We start from the raw sequence: 21,130 nt of genomic DNA, 5'->3' as shown, positions 1-21,130 counted from the left end.
GTGGCAAGTTATGCGCTGAGGATTATACCTGGGGTCATCCATGTGCTTGCTCAGTGATGTGGTTTCTGCTGTTACCGTCGTGGACGCAGCCATGACTAACTGACAGTGTCCTACAATGGACTGCTACCTTAGGGTATATATATGGGGCTCTGGACAACAGGAAGTTGCCTGTACAACTTCGTTACCTCCAATGTAAACTTGCTGTTTGCAGCGTTCCAGGTTCCAAGCTCCGTTCCTTCTAGTGACTTGTTCATAGTGTTTTCCACGGGGTGTGTACTCAGAACGTCTTCTGAGTACAATCTGTTAGTCATCTCCTGTGCTAGCTCCGTGGCTGAATCCTCAGCATGTGTACTTAGGAATCACAAGATGGTACTATCTCCTGTACCAGTTCTACGTCTGAAGCCACAGTGTGTGTACTTAGTACGTCATCCAAGTACTGTGTTTACTTAGTACATCATCCAAGTACCATCTATTAAGATCGTTTTCTAAAACCAGCTCTGCGTGTGAAGCCATCGAGTGCGTACTTAGGGCCTGGTTCAGACGTGGGAATAGAGTGAGCTATCTCTCTCAACTGATCATCTTGGTGAAACCATGCTGCACTGCAGGTGGGGCAGATTTAAAATGTGCAGAGAGATTTATATTTGGGAGGAGTGTTTCCAAACTGACATGTAAATTGTAGAGTGATAAAGCTGTGCAGTATTTGTGGCTACATGCATAGCAGCCAGTATTTACCCCATATGTAAAAAAAACGCTTGCATTGTAATATGGTTTGTTCAGGTTCACAGTTGAGAGATATCTCACTCTATTCTCAACTCTGAATCAGGCCCTTAGTATGTTATCTAAGTACTATCTCCTAGTGCTAATCTCCTGTGCCAGCATTGCAACTGGAACCATTAAGTGTGTACTCAATACACCACTTCAGTACAAACCTTCAATATCTTTCTCCTGCGCTTTCCCTGTGATAGTGTTATTCCATTTTCCCACTTGTATCGGATACCTGACCAAAGGGCCGTGACCTGCTTACTGGGTGCAGCTTAAACTCAAATCCCACTTGGAGAAGTCACTGGTGAACAGTGCAGATGGGTAAAGACAGATTGGTGCAGATGAGGGAATACAGACTAGCACAAATGGGAGAACACACAATCGTAGGGATTGGGGAAGACAGATTGGTGCAGATGGGGAGGAAGACAGTATGTTGTGGGGGGGGGGGCAGTTGCACGGTTGGGGGGGACAGAGTGGTGCAGATGGAGGAAGACAGTGGCGTGGCTTGGGAGAAGGCAGTGGTGTAGAAGGAAACAGTGACATGTATGCAGGGTGGTGTGGATGGGGAAAGACAGATTGGTGGGAATGAGGGAACACAGATTAGCACAGTTGTGAGACCACACAGAAGTAGAGATTGGGAAAGATATAGCAACCATGGAGGCGTATAGCGGAATAGTGTACATGCATAGACAGTTTGATAGTGTTAGAAATTAGGGAGCTAAATGTGTATTCTGAATGAGATGGATGTATGGAGTGAGAAGGATGTTAGAAACCAGTGGGATTGTTGTGGTGAACAAATGGGAAGATTGTGGGCACAGAGTGGGATGTGGGAGCCACATAACTGCTCAGACCTCAGTTGCATAGACTGCATGTGTGTATTCCAATGAGCACACAATTCTGTGAATTAGCATCTCCACCATTTTGTGAGTGACAGCAATCTCACTCTGTGAGCGTGCTGAATCTGCAGTTAATCACAGGGCGTGATGGCATATCATATCTGTATTGCACAAGGAACATGTCCATTAAGGCGTCAGTCTTAATGATCGTAATTTCATTGCTTTTTTAAGTTTGACAGAAATTCAATCGGTTTTGTGACATTTCAGATCATGTCTAAGAAGCCTTAATGGGACATGTGAAACCGTAAGATGTTTTGCCTATGGAAATTCATTGCTTTTTACAGTTTATTAACCATCAGGGATGGGAGCAGCAAACCGGGCCACCTGCAGGGGAGAAGGGCAACAAAATGGTACACTAGCGCTGGTGGTGGAGGAGACTGTTCACTGGCGGTGTTTCGGGGGTGCAGAGAGAGAGACTGCTGAGGGGGCAGGCTGCAGGCGTGCTGGGTAGTGGGAGCAGTGGGGCAGTGTACAGGAGCAGCAGCGGCGGACAGAAAAGCTCACATGGCGCTGATAGTTTCAGCCCTGAACTGCTTCTGAAGACCCCTACACACAGAACGATGTGCTCACGATGCGATATCGTGAACGATTTCCCTTGAACACTCCCCGGCACTCCAAGACACACTGTGGTGCTTAAACAGCACATTTTGACTTGGCAACTATCGTGCAAGATCTAAAGATGGCTGACTGCATACATGGATCAGTGAGATTTCGTGATGTCGGCATCTGTGTAAAAGAAATAATTCAGAGATGCACGCACGGTTTAGTGCAATCCGTGTGGCTGGCATCTGAGGAAATAAAAAAAATCCCTAAGACACAGATGCATGGACGGATCAGTGAGACCTGTCCATGCATCAGTGTAAAAAGAAAAACGCAGCCCCCCCACAAGGTACAACCAGCCCCGGGCTCTGAAGACCCAGTACTGGTTGGGGGACAAACGATGTAGGGGTCACAACCAGCAACGTGCTTTTCAGAACCAGTCCTGGTTGCCAAAATACAAGGGGACAAACGACGACAAAGGGGTCCCCTGTATTAAGCGCATCCAGCACTGGGCTAGCAGCCAGGGGAGCCCTATCACCAGGTCCCCCAGCCAAAGCATCACCCCTGACCGCTAGTCAGCCCAGGCCGAGGATCCCTGGGGAGTTGGGGACCCTCCCCCCCTTAAAAGGGTCCCCTTCTGCAGGGCACCCCAGGCCTGGACTGATAGCCCGGGGCTATCCCCGGCATCCCTGGCCGGTGGGTGCCGGGGTTGATAGTGTAGCGTGGTGCAAATGAAGGTAAATAAATTGTCTTTTGCAGTAGGACTACAGGTCCCAGCAGGCCACCCCCGCATGCTGGTACTTGGAGAGCCACAATTACCAGCAAGCGGGTGATTAAGGGCCCGCTGGTACCTATAGTACCCCTATAAAATAAATATTAAAATAAAACAAGGACACCGATTTGTTTAAATATTTTATTTTCCTGCACCTTCACCTGGGGGGAGGCAGCCTTTAAGCTCTTTTGCATGGCTGCCGCCTCCTCCAGGACTTCCACGGCGACTTCTTTCTTCGGCAGCTCTTCTCTGCTGCCTCCCGGCCGACGGACTGCCGTGCCATGCATATATAAACCAGCCGAGGGGGCGGGGCGATGATGGCGCGAGCTGTGATTGGCTCGCGGCGACTTTCTTTATATTTAAAAAATGGCGCTGCTGTTTATGGGAGGTATTCTGTTTGGCACAGAATTGGACGAGATTGTAGCTACTCTAGTAGCTTCCAATTCTCCTGGTCTGCCTTCAACACTTACCCCTAGACCTAGGCAGTCGTCATTTCGAGTCTTCTGCCTGCAAGTAAAAGCGAAAGGTCGGTCTTCCTTTAGACAACCCGGTTCTCATAAGAGACTGCAAACTAAGAGATCTTGTGCAATCAGATCTCTGGCTTCCAAGTCGGATGATTAACCCTCGGCCTGATGTGGCGGGCCTCCCCCTGGGGAATCCCAGGGTGGGAGGCTGACTTCAATTTTCGGATATCTGGCATAACTCAACAACAGACGTCTAGGTCCAGGAAGTGGTCTCTCGAGGGTATGCCCTTACTTTCTGGAAAATTCCCCCACAAAGGTTTTTTTGCACAGCTCCTCCCTCAGAGTCTGCAAAGGCCTTAGCCCTCCAGCAGGCCATTTGTTCCCTGCTGGATTCAGGGGTAATAATCCTGGTTCCGTTGCATCAACAAAGAAAGGGTGGTTATTCTAATCTATTTTTGATCCAGAAGCCCAATGGGTCCCACCGGCCTATTCTGAATTTGAAGGGTCTCAAAAGGTTTTATGCGGCTGCCAAAGTTCCGTATGGTAACTCCTCGGTCAATTGTTCTGGCAATGGAACCGGGAGATTTTATGGTGTCTTTGGACAGCTAGGATGCGTATCTGCATGTGGAAATTGCACCTTCCCACCAAAGGTTTCTGCGGTTCTGCAGCAACATTTCCAATTTCAGATGCTGCCTTTTGGTTTGTCAACAGCTTTACCAAGATAATGGCAGTAATGACAGCCTACCTCAGGCGTCGGGGAGTCAGAATACTGCCAAACTTGGACGACCTCCTGATATTGGCACAGTTTCCTGAGGTATTACAACATCATATCCGACTGACTATTGCCTGCCTACACAGACACAGCTGGATCATAAATTGGAAAAAATCATCACTTTCTCCAGTACAGCAGATGCGGGTTTGCAGATTTTTCCACAATAAGGTGTCTATCCACTCAGCGATGCAGGTTCTGGGGTCCATGGTGTCCACCTTCGACATGGTGGAATATGCTCACTTCCACTCCAGACCACTGCAACAGCTTATCCTCTCCCGATGGAGCAGGGAGTATCAGTTAATAAAGTCCCAGACGATCGGTCTTTCTCCAGAGGTTCGGCTTTCCCAGATGTTTTGTCTAAACGGATCGCCCCTTCTGGATTCCAGAATGGGTGCTGCTCACTACGGATGGGGCGCAGTGACTAATCATCACACCTTTCAGGGAAGGTGGACGACTAAGGAGGGTCACCTATCCATAAACATCCTGGGACTTCGTGCAGTATACAGAGCACTCGTTCAGGCACAGGATATACTGAAGGGCAGGCCTGTCCAGATACAGTCCGACAATGTGACTGCAGTAGCCCACCTCAACCATCAGGGAGGTACGTGAAGTCTGGCTGCTATGGCGGAAGTGACAAACATTCTCGTCTGGGCAGAATGTTATCTTTAAACAATCTCTGCAGTATTCATACCAGGAGTCCTCAACTGGGAAGCGGACTTCCTAAGTCCTCAGGAAATACATGCCGGGGAATGGGCTCTTCATCCAGATGTCTTTCAGATCCTAGTGGACAAATGGGGACTACCAGAGATAGACCTAATGACCTCAGGCCACAACCACAAGGTCCCCAGGTACGGGTCCAGAACCAGGGACTTCAAGCTAGCATATCTTTTTCTTCCGATATCCCTCCTCCGAAGGGTCATCGGGAAATTCAAGCAGGAGGGCAGAACAGTAACACTGGTAGCCCCGGCTTGGCCCAGACGCCATTGGTTCACCGACCTTCAGAGTCTCTACATAGACAGTCCATGGCCTCTTCCTCTCGGGCCGGACCTGTTAGCACAGGGTCCCTGCCTGCATCCGGACCTTCCCTGTCTGTCTTTGATGGCGTGGCTCTTAAATCTTCCATCTTAAGAGCCAAGGGTTTTACTACTTCTGTAATTCAGACAATACTTAGGGTACGGAAGCCCTCCTCTGCCCGCATCTATTACAAAGTTTGGCACTCGTCTTTTCAATGGTATAAGCATAGAAAATATGATCCTGAAGTTTTTAGGGTCTCCCAAGTGCTTGCTTTTCTCCAGGCTGGGTTTGACCTGGGTCTCTGCCTGGCCACCCTGAGAGTTCAGGTATCTGCACTCTGTTTGGTTTCAGCGATGGATCGCCCCGCTGCCTAATGTTAGGAAATTTTTTCAGATTTCGACTGACGAAATTACCAGGTGTAAGGAAGACTGCGCACACCTAGCTCACCAGCACTTCAACATTGTGAGATTGTACTATATTGCTATAGACTGCAGGGACCTGTTCAGGAAGCCTGCACTAAGTGGATTCACTACGAAGCATACAAGCGGCTCTGATATATTTTAACCGTCTAACCTACTGTGCTGTAAACTATATTAGTTTCCTGTGACAGTCTGGAATTCTGGTGATGCAGGATCAATTGCCTTTTTGGACATAAATGACATATACACACCAATACCACACTATATTGATTGGATTTTAATAAGGGTCTCTCTTTGTGACAATTATTGCATATTGTCACTATTCACATATTGTTGTTTTTATATTTTTATGTTTGGACCCATGCATTTAATGTTATTTAACCCATGATTATTTTAATAAATTGTATTACATTTTTTCATGGTATATGCACTTCATTATATGGACATATCAGCGCAGCTCTTATATAGTATTATTGTAGGATTGTGTTTTTTTTTTTTGGTGGAACTGCAGATTTCCAATATAGAGCAGCTGCTATATTGACATGAATGACTTAATATCTCTAATCAATAATTAAGCGCCTACTGGGTATTGTTTGTGTTGTTTCTAAAACTGAGGGACTCGGTTTTTTAAAATGATCGGGTCCTATTGGTCCCTCACGAGTCCCCCTCGTGTGCTCGCCGCAGAGCAGCCAATCTCTGCCGGCGGTAATTGGATGGGGAGATGCTGCCGGCGATGACTGGCTGCTGCAGCGCGCACACAATGGGCACAGCAGCCAATCAACGCTGGCGGCGCATTGTCCAATCACTGCCGGCAGCATTCACCATTCAATCACCGCTGGCGGCATCTCATAATCCAATCGCCGCCGGCTGTGCGTTCCACCTGACGTCCGTGCTGCTCCTCCCGGTGTACGAACGCCGGGTCATGCTTCCTCCTACCTTGCTTAGCCCAAGGGTAAAGAATAGATCCCCTTCTAGGACTCTGAAGGACCCTGATGTTGTGAGACTGCTGTGTTGGCAGTATCACTTTTGCTGGCAGCAGGTAAATGATATTTATACTTATTATAGCACCGGAGGAAATACAACTGCTGCACCCACTAGTGCCTTGTTTTTATTATATGGGGAGACTGACTTGTGTCCTATTATAATAATAGTGGAGTAAACTATTGTACCCCTTCTGCTCTATTTCTGTACGCCTTCTGCTCTCCAGCTCCGTTTTGCGCCCTGTTTCCCTCTCCCCATGTTTGTGCCCCTTCTGCTCTCCTTTGTACTCTCCCACCCCTGCTCCCTTCTCCCCATGTCATTCTTAGTGCAACATATGCGCTAAAGCGTGTTTTTACGCGCTACAGGCAGTGAGGCTTAAATTGTGATAGGAACCAGACACTCTGGAGTAGGACCCCAATTTTTTATAGTGAGGATTCCCTGGGACCCACATTTTTTTTTTCTCGTTCAGCGCGATCACTGTGATCTAATACCCAATACTGAATATCGCAAATTGGTAAAGCCTAATTGGTGGTGTCAAAAGAGAAGGCATCTGTGTTTTGTAGGCGATTTATTTTTTCTAGCAATTTAAAGTCCTGGATCAGGAGTGTGATGGGGCGATATTACTCAACCAGTTCCTCATCTTTGTTAGGTTTTGGTAATAATATGGTATGGCCTTTGTTGAAGTCTGGGTAGTGTACACTACCTTTTAGAATAAGTTGGTAGAGGGAGGTAAGTGTAGGGATCAGTTGTTCACATAAAAGCTTATAGTATTCGCCACTGAAGCTGTCTGGCCCAGGGGCTTTATTGAGTTTAAGGTCTGTATTCAATTAGGAATTAGGGAGTGAGAAGTCCATGCTGGACTTTTTGCTCCACATTGGAGCTTTTCTGGGGGTAAAGTATCGGGCGCGTGCCCGCTTTATCCCCGTATTCAATTTGGAGCCAACGAAAACAGGAACCTGCGGAGACGCAAGTATCGGGGAATTTTTCGGGAATTAATCCAGGGACCCACCTAATGATGTCCAGACATGGGGGATCACTGTGGGTATCCTCGTTTAGCCCTGCAGAATGTGTTCTGCATTTTTAAATAGCCAGGTGTTTTTTTCCAACATTAAAGAAGTGATGCAGAAGAGCCCTTAGGTTTTTGTTTTTCGTTTTAAAAAGTGTTCCCATCACATTTGGGGTACATGAAAATGGGTACTAGCATATTTTTAAGTCCCTAAACTTATTTTTAAAAAATTCAGCAAAAATGCACCTGCCGCTAATAGCCTATTCTAGAAAACACCTGCCGCATACTTACAGAATAGCCCTGAACCTACTGCGATATATTTGAACAGTGTTCCCCTTTTTTTTTTTTTGTACCCCAAAATGTAAATAAATTTTTTGGGGTGTCCCTATTTAAAAAAAAAAAAAAAAAAAAAAAACTTTTTTTTTTACACAGTTCGTTTTTAAGGGCTATTCCCACGGATGCAGGCTTTTTTTTTTTTTTTTTTTTAAAGCCTGTACCCCTAAACCCCAATTCTGTACTTTTTTTTTTTTTTCTTTTTTCGCCATGTAAAACATGGTGAGAAGTTCTCCCCGTTTTCTCAAAGACTTTTCGAACCTGCGAAATGTCTTTGAAATTGAATATGGGGATAATTGAAATAGGCGAAAATGACGTTGTCTGCGATAAATTATTTGTGGTTCTTCAAGTACCAGCATGCAGGGGATGCCTGCTGGGTCCTGTAGTACTACTGCAAAAGACTATATTTATATTTTCATATGCACCACACTTTACATAAACAACCCGGCACCCACCGCCCAGGGGTGCTGGGGATAGCTCCGGGCTATCAGCCTGTGCCTGGGGTGCTCTGAGGAGGGGGACTCCAACTCCCCAGGGATCCCCGGCCTGGGTTGACTAGCGGTCTGGGGTGATGCTGGGGGGCTCTGGTGAAAGGCTCCCCTGGCTGTGACATCACCCCCCTGCTAGAAGGAGTCGATGCTGGTTCTGGTAAATACAGGGGGACCCTACGCATTTTTTCCCCCTGTATTTCCAGAACCAGGACCGGCTCAGGGCCCTGTGCTGGTCGTGCTAAATACGGGGACCCCGTATTTTGGCAACCAGGACAGGTTCTGAAAAGCCTGGTGCTGGTTGTGCTTAATATGGGGGACCCCTACATCATTTGTCCTCTGTATTTAGCACAACCAGTACTGCATCTGTGACTTATTGATTTGTTTTTCTCAAAGGTGCATACGCACAACCAGTGAGCCCTCTGTCACCCACTGATGCCCCCTTTGCACTGCACCGCTGCCACTGCTCTGCACCACCGCTGCTGCCGCTACCCCACACGCCTACAGCCGTCTCGTTTTTTGCACCTCCCAAACCAACCTCCTGTGTTCTGTCCCCTCTTCCACCTGCATTAGTGTACCATTTTGTTGCCATTCTCCCCTGCAGGTGGCCCGGTTTGGTCATCCATACCCTGATAGTTAATAAATTTTAAAAAATGCTATGAAATTCCATAGACAACAAACCTTACGGTTTCACATGTCCCATTAAGGCTACTTAGACATGATATGAAATTTCACAAAACCTATTAAATTTTCTGACACTCAAACTTCAAAAAGCAATGAAATTACGATCATTAAGGCTGATTCCTTGCGCAATACAGATATGGTATGCCATCACACCCTGTGGTTATCTGCAGATTCAGCACTCTCACAGAATGAGATTGCTATCACTCACAAAATGGTGGAGCTGCTAATTCACAGAATTGTGTAGATTAATGTTATTTTTTGATGCACGGTTTGATTTCGCTGTATACAGGCTCTCTTATGAGCTTAGAAGTCTGAGAATTTACTGTGGTAGATTATTATATATTATAAATGTATTTGTTAAACTCTTAGTTTGGGGTTTTATTTTAACTATAGTAATTAAGTTATATTTTAATACTATTTTCTAAAAATAAGAATGCACCAAAATATATATTTTTTGTGATTCACCTCTTTAAATCACCCATTGAATACCTTATTTCTTATTGCACTTTTCTAAAGCCTCTAAATTGTCTTTTTACTTCTGCATTTAGGTATTTGAGTGAACTACTGAAAACCTATATGCTTGTTTTGTTATAGGAAAGTGATACTAGTCCACTTGTGTTGGTGGAATCAACTTGTAGAAGTCTCCATAGTCTGGCTCAGGCAGTCTCCTATCAGAATGCTGTTCTCCTGGAGGGACCTATAGGATGTGGAAAAACTGCTTTGGTGGAGCACTTGGCCACACTCACTGGACGCCTGAAACCACCTGATATATTGAAGGTTCAACTTGGAGATCAAACTGATAGTAAGGTAAGGAAGGAGATATAGGAGTGGAAGGGTTAAGAACCTTGAGTTACGCTAATGCAGGAGGAAAGACAGCTATTTACTGATTCTTGTGCTGTATATACTTCTACCAGTGGCCATTTCTGTACAATCTGAGTTTTTTTTTTTCTATTGGGTTTTTTTTTTTTTTTTTTTGTTTATATGCTTTTTGTTTCCATTATTATTTGCAATATATAAATCTGATCCTATTATTGATTTTTCTTCTCGATTTCCTCTTTCATATCTCTATTTCAGTGTAATATATGTATGGTCCTAATTGTTAAAACTCTATTTTTTTTATATGTAAAGTATGTCATTTGTACATTTGACAAGCAAATTGCCTTAGTACTAGATAGACTATGCCAGAGGTTCCCAAACAGGTACTCAAAGCACCCCAACAGTTCAGGTTTTAAGGCCCCCATACATCAGAGATTGATTGCAGCAATCGTGCAATTTGCAATCGATTGTGTATAAAAATCTTTCCCTTTTTCAATAGATTGCAGAATTGCCACAATCGATTGAAAAAGGGAAAGATTTTTATACACAATCGATTGCAAATTGCACGATTGCTGCAATCAATCTCTGATGTATGGGGGCCATTAGAGATATCTATGGTTGAGCACAGGTGGTTAAATCAAATTGACTGAGGTACTAATTAAGTCACCTGTGGTCAATCATGGATATCCTCAAAACCTGGACTGTTAGGGAGCCTTGAGAACTGAGTTTGAGAACCTCTGGGCTAAACTCTTTGCTGGCTGCATTGCATCCTATCTGCGCCTCTTGCTCCTAATTATTAGGTAGGTGCGTGATGTAGTGCTTAGGTCAGACTCCAAGACACACACACACACACTCACTCACACACTAACAATTTCTCTTAATTGGGCAGTCAAACCATACTCATCCAGCCATTTTTTGACCAGGTTGAGAAACTGTATCACAGGGTGGGCTAATAGTGTGGTCATCCTATGTTGGGATTAAGAAATTTTAAAACCGTTATCCTGACAACATTTTATATTATACTTCTACAAAATGTTTGCCAGATCCTTGAATGTCGGGGGGGTGTACATGCTATAATAGATCAAGCACACCAGGCTCCATCTTCTTCCACTTGTGTGAATCATAATCCCTTTTGTGATCGATTTGTAAGGGTCTATGGGCCGTATTCAATTTGGCTGCGAAAAGTCGGAATCGGCGATAAATTATAGCCGATGATGTCATTTTCGCATATTTCAATTATCACTGTATCGCCGGTGCGAAAAGTCTTTGTAAAAAAACGGGGATAACTTTTCACCATACATGGCGAATAAAAAGTGCAGAACTGGGGCTTAGGGATGCAGGCTTAAAAAAAAAAGAAAACCTGCACCCCTGGGAATGACTAATAAAAAAGATCTGTGTAAAAAATAAAATAAAAAAAAAGGGAACACTGTTCTAAAATAGCAAAATTGATTCCAGAGGGGTTCCCTTAAATGCGACAGGTGTTTTCTTCATTGCAGGAGTAGCGGCAGGTGCATTTTTGCTGAATTTTTAAATATCATTGTAGGCACTTAAAAATATGCTTACCCCCATTTTCATGTACCCCAAATTTGATAGGAATAGTTATTTTTACAAAAAAACTAAATTTAAGTGCTATTCTTCACCACTTCTTCATAGCCGCAAATATGCACCTGCCGAAGCTATTAGAAACCTAGACTTCCTTCAGCAGGTAAAATTGGGGGTACCCATAGTGATCCCCCATGTCTAGACCTCTTTAGGAAGGTCCCTGGAATATTTCCCGAAAATTCCCATTTTTTTAGCGATACTTACCTTTCTGCCGGCTCCCGTTTTCGTTGATTTCTAATGGAATACGGGGATAAAGCGGCACCCGCCCGATACTTTCTCCCCAGAAATCCTCCGATGTGGAGCGAAAAGTCCAGCACGGACTTTTTGCTCCAAATTGAATACCCCCCCAATCTCTGTAAATAACTTTTCATAAAGAAAAAGTTATACAGCAAAATATCCTTGGATAGTGTATTCCTGCATTGGCTATAGTAATGTGGTGGTGGTTCTACGGTTTTTCATGACAATAAGCCAAATGGACAGTCTTAAAACTAAAATTGTACCTATCAGTCTAACTTTTAACCAGGGCTGTGGTGTTTGTAAGTCAAACCTTCAATTCTGACTCCTACTCCCCTTCGTAAAATATAGGAGTCGGAGTGGAAGGTCTGGCTTGCTAAATCCACAGCCATGCTTTTATCCAGGCTCAACATATATGCTAGTTTAAGCCATAGAAAAAACAAGGTATTATTGTATTTTATAGTCAGATTTATTGTCATTTCGAAATTATGACAGTGGTGTGTTTACTGATCTTTGTTTTTATTCTTCTGAGGCTGCCATTGTGTGTCTCTGGAACTACCATGGCATATAGAGTATAGTGCAGGGAACATAAAATTGAAAACTTCTGCCGCTCTAATTTCAGTTTTCTGAAGTGTTCACTAGGACTCTGGTTCATTCTGCAGGCTGCTGATAGTCAGGCTTCTTTTTTTACTTGTGTTTTTTTTTTTTTTCTTATTGTACTACTACAGTGGCATTCCTCAGTCGCTTCCGGGGAGGTGCCATGATGTCGCCTCTATCTGCAGAAGGCTTTCTCCCACTTAGACTGAAGGAGGGACAGTACAATTTTTTTTTTGCCTGTTGCACGTTACTCCGAATTGCCTCGTCCTCTGTTAAGTGTGGCTGCCCAGTGCACGTGAGGCAGAGGACTAGTGTGTGTGAGTGAACTCCCTGGGATGGTAGCGCGCTCACAGGTCACTAAACGCTTTTGGGTGTCAAGCATTTTTTTTTCCTCTCTTGTTTCCACCCCCCCCTCTTTTGGTGTCATGGGATCCGTGCACCACCTAGGGTCTCAGACTAGCCCAATTTGGCCTTCACTTTTTTGGCACCCCTTATCAGATTTCATGGGCTATTAGACTCCTCCCCAGTGCATGATCTTTTTGGTCCTTCTGTTTAACACTCATCAGCAGTAAGAGTTACTTACCAGAAGGTAGGATCCATTAACTAGCAGACAGGTGTAAGTTGACATGTAGGTCCTGTGGAGATGCTTTCATCTTCAAGGCAGTGCAATTTGCACAATTTCATTTGCAGGTATTTCAGATTGAATTTCTTTGAAATGCAATAAATCTCTCCAGCGCTTGGCCAGTCAGTGTTTCAGAATGTCCCATGGGATTATCTCTCGCTCGGTTGGTGGCCATTCTTGTTTTTTACCTGGTACTGGATAATAGTGACCATAATCGCCAGCCTTTGCTGTAGTGAGTGTGCCACTCTTAAGTCCAGGTTACAGGGTCTTTGGCTATGGAGGACTCAAAGCTTATCAATGCTTTGCACTGATGCCAGTTATTGTGATTAAGAAGGTAAAATGTCTACCAGACCAAAAAACTTTTTATGTGGCAATCTGACACCCAACAGATATCGCTGGCATACACTGAGATATCTCAGTGTATTGGCCCTGATATCTGTGCACCGCCCCCGGGGAGGAGACCTTTTCCCGTTCCTTTCCTGTGAAAGGAACAGGGGAGTTGGCTGGCTGTAGGCCATGGCTGGGCATACACTGCCCGATGCGGCCCACATTTAATTTACAGAATATCGCACCAGATGAGCATGCTTGACGATCCATCATGCCCAACTGATCGATATTTTACCTATGGTCGCCTGCACACACAGTACAATTATCAGGTCGATCTGCTGATATCGGTCGAATCGCCCCGATAATTGTATAGTGTATGTCTAGTACTATTAATGACTGTTGGAGAATATTGTTGTAGTCCTCTTCCTCTCGTTCTGTACTACTGGCTGGTTTTTTCAAAGTTATTCCCAGATAACTGCTGGGATATAGAGGGGAAGGAGCCTGATCCCTGCAACATTTTTAATGTGCACAGGCTCCTTGCTCCACACTCTATACCCCTATGTGGTTCCAGTTTCCCCAATGAACTATGAAAAAAAATATAATGCAAGTAAAAACATCATAATTTTTTTTTCTATCGATTTATCACGGTGTTCATAAAACAGTAGTGTAAACTCAAACCCTTACACATAAATGCAAGGCCGGACTGGAGATAATTAGTTTCCATAGATTATTTTTTAATCACTATTGATACCTGAAATGCACTCTTTGCTTTCTAGACATTGCTTGGTATGTATCGTTGTACAGACATCCCTGGGGAGTTTGAGTGGCAGCCTGGAACTTTGACGCAAGCAGTTACCAGTGGTCACTGGATTTTGCTGGAGGATATCGATTATGCACCACTGGATGTAGTAAGTGACTGTTTTGGCCTTTTGGATGTAGCACAACAATTTGTATGCATTTCTTTACCAGTAATTTCATACAATACCTTGATAGCTGTGTTTTTATTACAACGCTATATATTTAAGGCTCTTAAAATTATATGCATATTGCACATTGCAACTTTTAAATGTATGTAATTCTTTTTAAGATATCCGTGTTAATCCATGTTTTGGAAAATGGTGAGTTGCTAGTTCCTGGAAGAGGAGACTGTATCAAAGTGGCTGCAAGTTTTCAACTATTTGCCACCAGAAGGTAAGGAGAAGGATGCATGTCCTGAAATCATGTCTCAGCCATTGTTTTGCTAGTTTTGGAAAAAAAATATAGTTGTCCTGGTTTATCCCACTACATATATCACCTTTGACCCCCAAAATATAAATAGTCATATAACATGTTTGTGTCTCTCTTCCCAGATTGCTAAGCACTAGTGGTGGTGCTTGGTACAGACCGCAGAATAGCCATGCCACATTGCTCGACAAATATTGGATCAAAATACATCTAGATAACATGAGTAGAAGTGAGCTGAGAGAGGTATAGTAGAAAGATTGGAAAATGGTATTTTGTCTTGCTTCCTATGGGTGTTCTTCTTCCCTCATTTTTGCATGTGTGGTGTGCAACCCTCCACCCTACCCCTTTTTGCTGCCTGTTTCTGTAGAGGGAATTAACACAAAGTAAAGAGACATTGTATCCCCCTGACGCTTAATCTATAAATCTATAATACCTATTCATGAATATAAGCTTGCAGCTGTCATTATACCCTCTCTACAATTGTTCATTTAGAATCTCCATTCATTGCCATGTATCTATACTTCAATGGTGAAATGCAATGCTTGAAAACATGGCAGTGGGTAGTAGTATAGACTAAAGCTGGCCACACACTAGACCAACTTTCATCCAACCATCCAACTAGTTGATTGGTTGGAATGAAAATCTGGTAAGGAATGGAAGTAAATGATGATCAGCAATTTGCTCCTAAATGCCAGAAAACAAATTAATGAAAATGGTCGTTCAGACAAGTTTGTTCAATGTTTGATGTAAACCATTTGTTCAAACAACAGTTTTTGGCCATTTTCCGGCATTTGGGAGCAAATTGCTGATTGTCATTTGCTTTCATACCTTACCAGATTTTCATTCCACCCAATCTACTAGTTGGCTGGTTGGATGTAAGTTGGTCTAGTGTGTGGCCAGCTTAAGCCATTGGGGGCGTTTCAGTTCAGTGTCATGACCACGATGTGCCGTTTCTGTAGAGATCAGCCTAACTGCTTTTGGGGAACATTACATGCACATGAGCTTGAGTGCTATTTGCACGGCACTCTAGGGTACAAATTAGTGATCTCGGCAGTCATAGACCACTACAGCACTGTAAAGGGGACTGAGCAGCGGGAGGAAACCATTCTATTCATGTGCAGAATGGATTTCCTTATTAACAGTAGGAATGTGTTCGAATTTTCCCGCCAAGTTTGAATTTTTCCTGCCAATAATCGGGTCTCAGAAAGAGGCAAAAGTCCTCTTTCATGGTCTTTTGTCCAGGAATGATGATGATTGTCCATGAAAGATGACGTTTTGCCTCTTTTTGAGACCCGATTCTTGGCGGGAAAAATCAGAATGTTTTGGGAAAATTCAAACCTATCCAAGCCGGCACATCCCTAATTAACACCCTGGCGATGGATGGAGAGACTGCATGGTCACATAAATTGCGATCACGTCAGCGAAAGCCCAGCTGGCTACAGTCGCATCCCATGTGACCAACATTGAAATTCTCTTTTCTTATATAGCAAATGGTGTAATGTGTAACATCTGTGACTTTCTCCTCCCTTTACAGGTGATTCAGACACTCTACCCAAGCCTGGACCTGGTAACCGATAGGTTACTAGACATATACATTCAACTTACAGGAGATAAGCATCAGTCTTTGTCAATCATTCGCTCTGATTCTCCTCTAGAAAGCCCAGGTCCTGAAGACCTGAAAGAAGACAGGAGACCTAGTCTTGAAGGTCGAGGCTTGTCCTTAAGGTAATACCCTAATACCTAGGTAATCCCAATTTCTTAATTCTCATGTAATTTTTCTAAACATTAATGATCATGTTTGCTCGATCCATTGCTAAACTGGTTACTCCTGCTACAAGTCCCAGAGTGGTGTGTCAATCCTTCTTTAACTCCCTAAATGGCTGGTCCTGAACTAGTCTCTATCCTTTGAAGCAGTTTGGGCCAAGACTCTGGGGATTGGCTCAAGCTTCTTCATCTTTTGAGTGGCTCTTTTACACAGAACGGTATTTGCTCAATCAATTTATTAGGTCATTACAGGTGCATCTAAGGGCTAATCTAGATAAATTCCCCCAGCACACTGCTATGGACCAACAAATTAGATTATGGCTATTTCGGTGTATAAATTTTCAGAGTGTACAAATATTAGCAAAAAAATGAAATTCACATAGCGGTGCTTTCAATCTCCCATTTCTCCTTGTGGAAAGAAGGTACGCTTCTGAGAGAATCTGACACACATGATTGAAGACTAGTCCTTTGAACGTCAGGATTACTGTAGATGTGTCTGGATGATCTGCCAGCCTTAGAGGTGACAATATTCTAATGGAAAAAGATGAAAAAAGTCTGGTCTCTATTCCATACTCTTCTTTTATCTAAGCTTTTCGGCCTGTCAGTATACTGTCAGAATGCCAGGATGTGGGTTTTATAAACCATTATGAGTATCATGAACTCATTTAGCATTACTAGAGTCTATCAGAATACTTTGTGGCAGCAATGTCAGCAGTGTATATTACGGGTGAGAAGAATTGGGTGGTGGACTTTTTGATTAGGCACTCTAGTATCCTGGGAGAGTGGTCTTCAGTCTGCTAGTGCAGAAATATGGTCAGCTGGGAATCTATCTTGGTCTTCCTTCACAACAAGTTGCAAATACTCTGCGCCAGTACTAGAGAATGGCTGGTATCACTAGTGGATGTCCATATGGTTACTTAAAGCTACAGGTTGTTCTGCCAACTGCTCAACCCCCCCCCCCCCCCACCCCCCCACCACACTTCCCTATTCTGGAAAGGTCTGTTTCATACCAGGTCCTTCAATTTTATGGCTTTAATGGTTTGGCTGTTTATGTAGTTTGCTGTAAACACAAGCAGTTCGGCTTCTTGCTTTAGGTTTTTGTGTCTTCATTCTTTTCTTCAGCATGGACTTTACATATCTTTTAGTTCTATTTGAGTGCATGTCTCCGCTCTGGCGGTATATTTTTTTGAGGGAGTTGGCCCTGACTCCAGATGTTAAAGCCTCATTACCCAGTGTTTTATACCTCCATTCTTCATATGTCCTTACAACCATGCCAAAGGATCTTAAGTTGTGTTTTTTGTTAAACTAAATGTTCCCTGGGGCCGTCGCCCCCCCCCCCCCCCCTTTAATTCGGCCCTTCCTCCCCAGGGGCAGCTTTGAAACGTCTCCACAAAAGGCTTTTTCTCAAAGTACGCTCCCACCCTTATGCTTGTCTGTTCTCTACCTTGTTTGGGATACGTGTGCAATATTAATCTAGTTTACCCTATCCTTTGGGGCTTTGCAATTAATTAAGTGGAAAGGGGATGATTTTCAGTCTTGAAGAAGTTGTCCTTTTAAGAGACTAGCTCCTGTCCTGTGTCCACAACCCCAAGGTAGCAGTGGTACCCCAGATAGATTTGGAAACGTGGACTTAAATGTAAATGATAGAAAAAAGTATCTACTTTCCAGAGGGCCATGAATGGGATATTTTGATAATTGGTGATCATCCTTCAACACTGCAGGAAAATGAGCACAACCACACACTATTCGCATTTATAGACAACAAGAAACTTTTGAACTTATTTGTCATAATGCCTGAAAGTGTGTGGACAGGATCAAAGAATTCCCCTGGCTTTACACTATAATGTTGAAAGTGTAAACATGTCCATCATATTCAAGATTTGACTGGATCTGGGCTGGTTAAAGTCACAAGTAGCTGGAATTCCCTCTGCCAGCCTGTGTGTACAACAATATAAAAAGTTCAGCTGACCCCACGTAAAGTAAATTGTTCTGTGTTAGTACGTCTCATTGAAGAACAGTTATTGAGAAATAAATTCTAGTTTTTGTTAAGGTCCTGCCTTATTCCTGCATGACAATTATCTGCTCAATCCCTGTAACCTACAGGTAAGAACTGTCGCTATAATCCTGCGGGTTTACCTGTGTTGAACCACTCTATTAAAGCTATAAAAAAGTAAAAACCTAACCATCATTGTATTCACAAAATATTTCTGACATGATAAATGTGAACTCTGCCAACAAGCAGAAAGAGAGGATTATGTGCTTGTCCAAACTACTGCAAGAAAATAAATTTGAAACCAGGGGAATTCAGCATGTGGCCCTCCAGCGCTGTGAAACTACACATCTAGTGTTCACTGTAGGATTTTGTGGGGCAGGGTGCTGATCACTAAGGATTTACTTTAACTTCCATTACCAATTTAGCTTTTGATATTTAATGTGATCACAGACATTTCTTTGGGTGCTGAATTGTATAATATAATTAGTTTTATGTAAAAGGTCGTCTAGTTTATATTATAGATTAAATCATATTAATTGTAAGCTCCTGGTAATAGTTGCTGTGGCAACTTGCTAGTATTATTAAGGTGTGTGTGTATATATGTATAATGTCATTTTGTAGGTATGATTGTGTCTGTATATGGGCACAGCATGATTTACCTGTACTTTGATTTGAAGGCTTTAAATACAGCTTCTACTTCCTCCCCCCCCCCACAGGGACTTACTGAAGTGGTGCAACAGAATTGTGTATTGTTTTGATGGTTCCTCATCCAACACTGCTTTAAACATATTCCATGAGGTATGATATATGTTTAGTATGTCTCATAGTCACTGTTATAAAATTTGTATGTGAAGGTATATAAAAGACCTGACTATATTATGCTGTTTTGTGTACCAGGCACTTGACTGCTTCACAGCCATGCTTTCCAAACCTCAGGTGAGACTTAAGATGGCAGAAGTAATTGGAAGCAAATTGAACATTTCTAAGCAAAAGGTAAGCTGGTGTGAAAGCTGTTCTTGCATCTTTATACAATAAACACAAAATTTCAGATCTCAATGAGGTATGTTTCCCAAAACACTTTATTTTGTAGGATTACCAGCACCATCAACTAGTAAAAGTTTGTGGTGCACGGCATGGCAAACCCATATATTTGGCACTCTGGTGCCTGCTCTGTTCCTCTGAATGCCCCTGCATAACTGGGGATTGGTGTGACTTTTTTTTAGATTGTATTGTATCTTTAAATTGCTTGAATATAGGTTTTGTATGAAAGACCTTTTGTTTTCAATTATAAGGGGCCATTTCAATTGTTTTTTAAGGCACTCTAATTAAATGGGCTCCCAATATTGCAATTCAATTGTTTTTGGGCACTGATTAATTATCACACTTGTTGTGCCTAATTAGATCGGGTTTAGCCACTTAAAACTCCCAAACCCGTCTAAAATCCAGGTTAGGGTGCCAAAACATCATGTTTGGGTGCCCAAAACCAGGACTTATGAAACATTTCTGCCTCCCTCCTCAGGCGGGGGCAAGCAGAAATGCTGGCGCCGGTAGCTGTCACTCCTGAATTGAGCAACAATTGAATTGCTCCTTCGGGCTTCTGGCAATGACCGCTACCGGCGCTAACATTTGAATTGCCCCCTAACAGTCTTATTATTTCTGGCCAATGGACCACTGCTAACAGGTTAGATGGCACCTGATAGAGTAACAGCTTGCCTTTACTACTATGTTTGACCATTTGATCCTCACCTAGAATCTGCTCTGTAGTGAATAGCTGTGATTTTGTCATCATTCTGGTTCTGTATCAATAAGTTACTCTTCTCATCTTGTATCTACAGCTGTGTACACAGCATTACACATTAGCTCAACACAACTATTTATTATTTCTCTGTCAGCAAGGCTGATAGGACACTGGACCTTGGGATTGTATGTTGGAGCTGGTACTTAATGTAAAATGTAGCTTTAATTCCTAAACTCCTCCCCCCTGCAGCCCAATCATGCCAGTGTTCTTTAAGTGCCTGATGAGTTGGACACAGTTTTTACTGGGCTGCTAAGCAGCCCTTCTGCAGCATCAGACCTTATTTGGACTATCTTCTCATGAAGGCTGATTCAGCCTCGAAATTGCAATGGCACCTAGATCGCACTGTTCCTGGACTTCAGGATTACAGCTGGATTCTGAACTTCGAGAAGTCTCACCTACTCCCTTGTCATCGTCTTCACTTCCTGGGGATGGTTTCCAACACCTCTTTACAACGAATTTTCTTGCTGGAGTCCAAAGCTCGGAACTGGCAATCCTCGGTCACGACTGTGCTGTCAGTGCCTCGTCCGTCGATCTTGTTGTGCATGAAGTTGTTGGGCACGATGGTCTACACCTTAGAGACCATTCCGTTCGCCAGTTTCCACTCGTGGATATTCCAGTGGGAGATTCTCCAATCTTGGACGGGATGCTCAGTGTCCCTCTCAGTTTGTCGACACCATTCAGTCTCTCCATTGGTGGCCGGCTTCAGATCATCTTCTCCAGGGTAGATCTTTAATCGGATTGGGTCACTATGACTACCGACGTGAGGCTCCTGGGTTGGGGTGCCGTAACATTGTATATTCGGCTCCAGGGTCTTTGGTCAACATCTGAGACGCATTTTCCCATTAATGTTCTCGAGCTCTGAGTAATCTTTCTGGCTTTCTTGGGTGCTCAATCCATCTTGGCCGGCAGTTTGGATTCAGTCTAACAACTCCACGACAGTGGCGTATGTAAATCGTCAGGGAAGCACGGAGAGTGCCACAGCTGTGGTGGAGGCAGCACGAGTCCTTTCCTGGGCAGAGACC

General features: G+C 43.6%; 1 protein-coding gene across 1 annotated transcript in view; it reads left to right on the top strand.

Moving 5' to 3' along the window:
* The window catches only part of MDN1 (midasin AAA ATPase 1), a 389,265-nt gene that overhangs the window by 35,126 nt on the left and 333,009 nt on the right, over positions 1-21,130 (top strand). The window contains exons 6-12 of the mRNA XM_088472042.1: positions 9,726-9,938; positions 14,106-14,237; positions 14,417-14,520; positions 14,679-14,796; positions 16,088-16,278; positions 19,027-19,108; positions 19,208-19,303. Of these exons, the coding sequence (XP_088328168.1) occupies positions 9,726-9,938; positions 14,106-14,237; positions 14,417-14,520; positions 14,679-14,796; positions 16,088-16,278; positions 19,027-19,108; positions 19,208-19,303 (936 nt within the window). The remainder of the gene's footprint in view (positions 1-9,725; positions 9,939-14,105; positions 14,238-14,416; positions 14,521-14,678; positions 14,797-16,087; positions 16,279-19,026; positions 19,109-19,207; positions 19,304-21,130) is intronic.

This window comes from Taudactylus pleione, unplaced genomic scaffold (genome assembly GCF_031769625.1).
Source record: "Taudactylus pleione unplaced genomic scaffold, aTauple2 ptg000015l, whole genome shotgun sequence".
NCBI classification, from domain to species: domain Eukaryota; kingdom Metazoa; phylum Chordata; class Amphibia; order Anura; family Myobatrachidae; genus Taudactylus; species Taudactylus pleione.
This window is presented reverse-complemented; position numbering and strand designations above follow the sequence as displayed.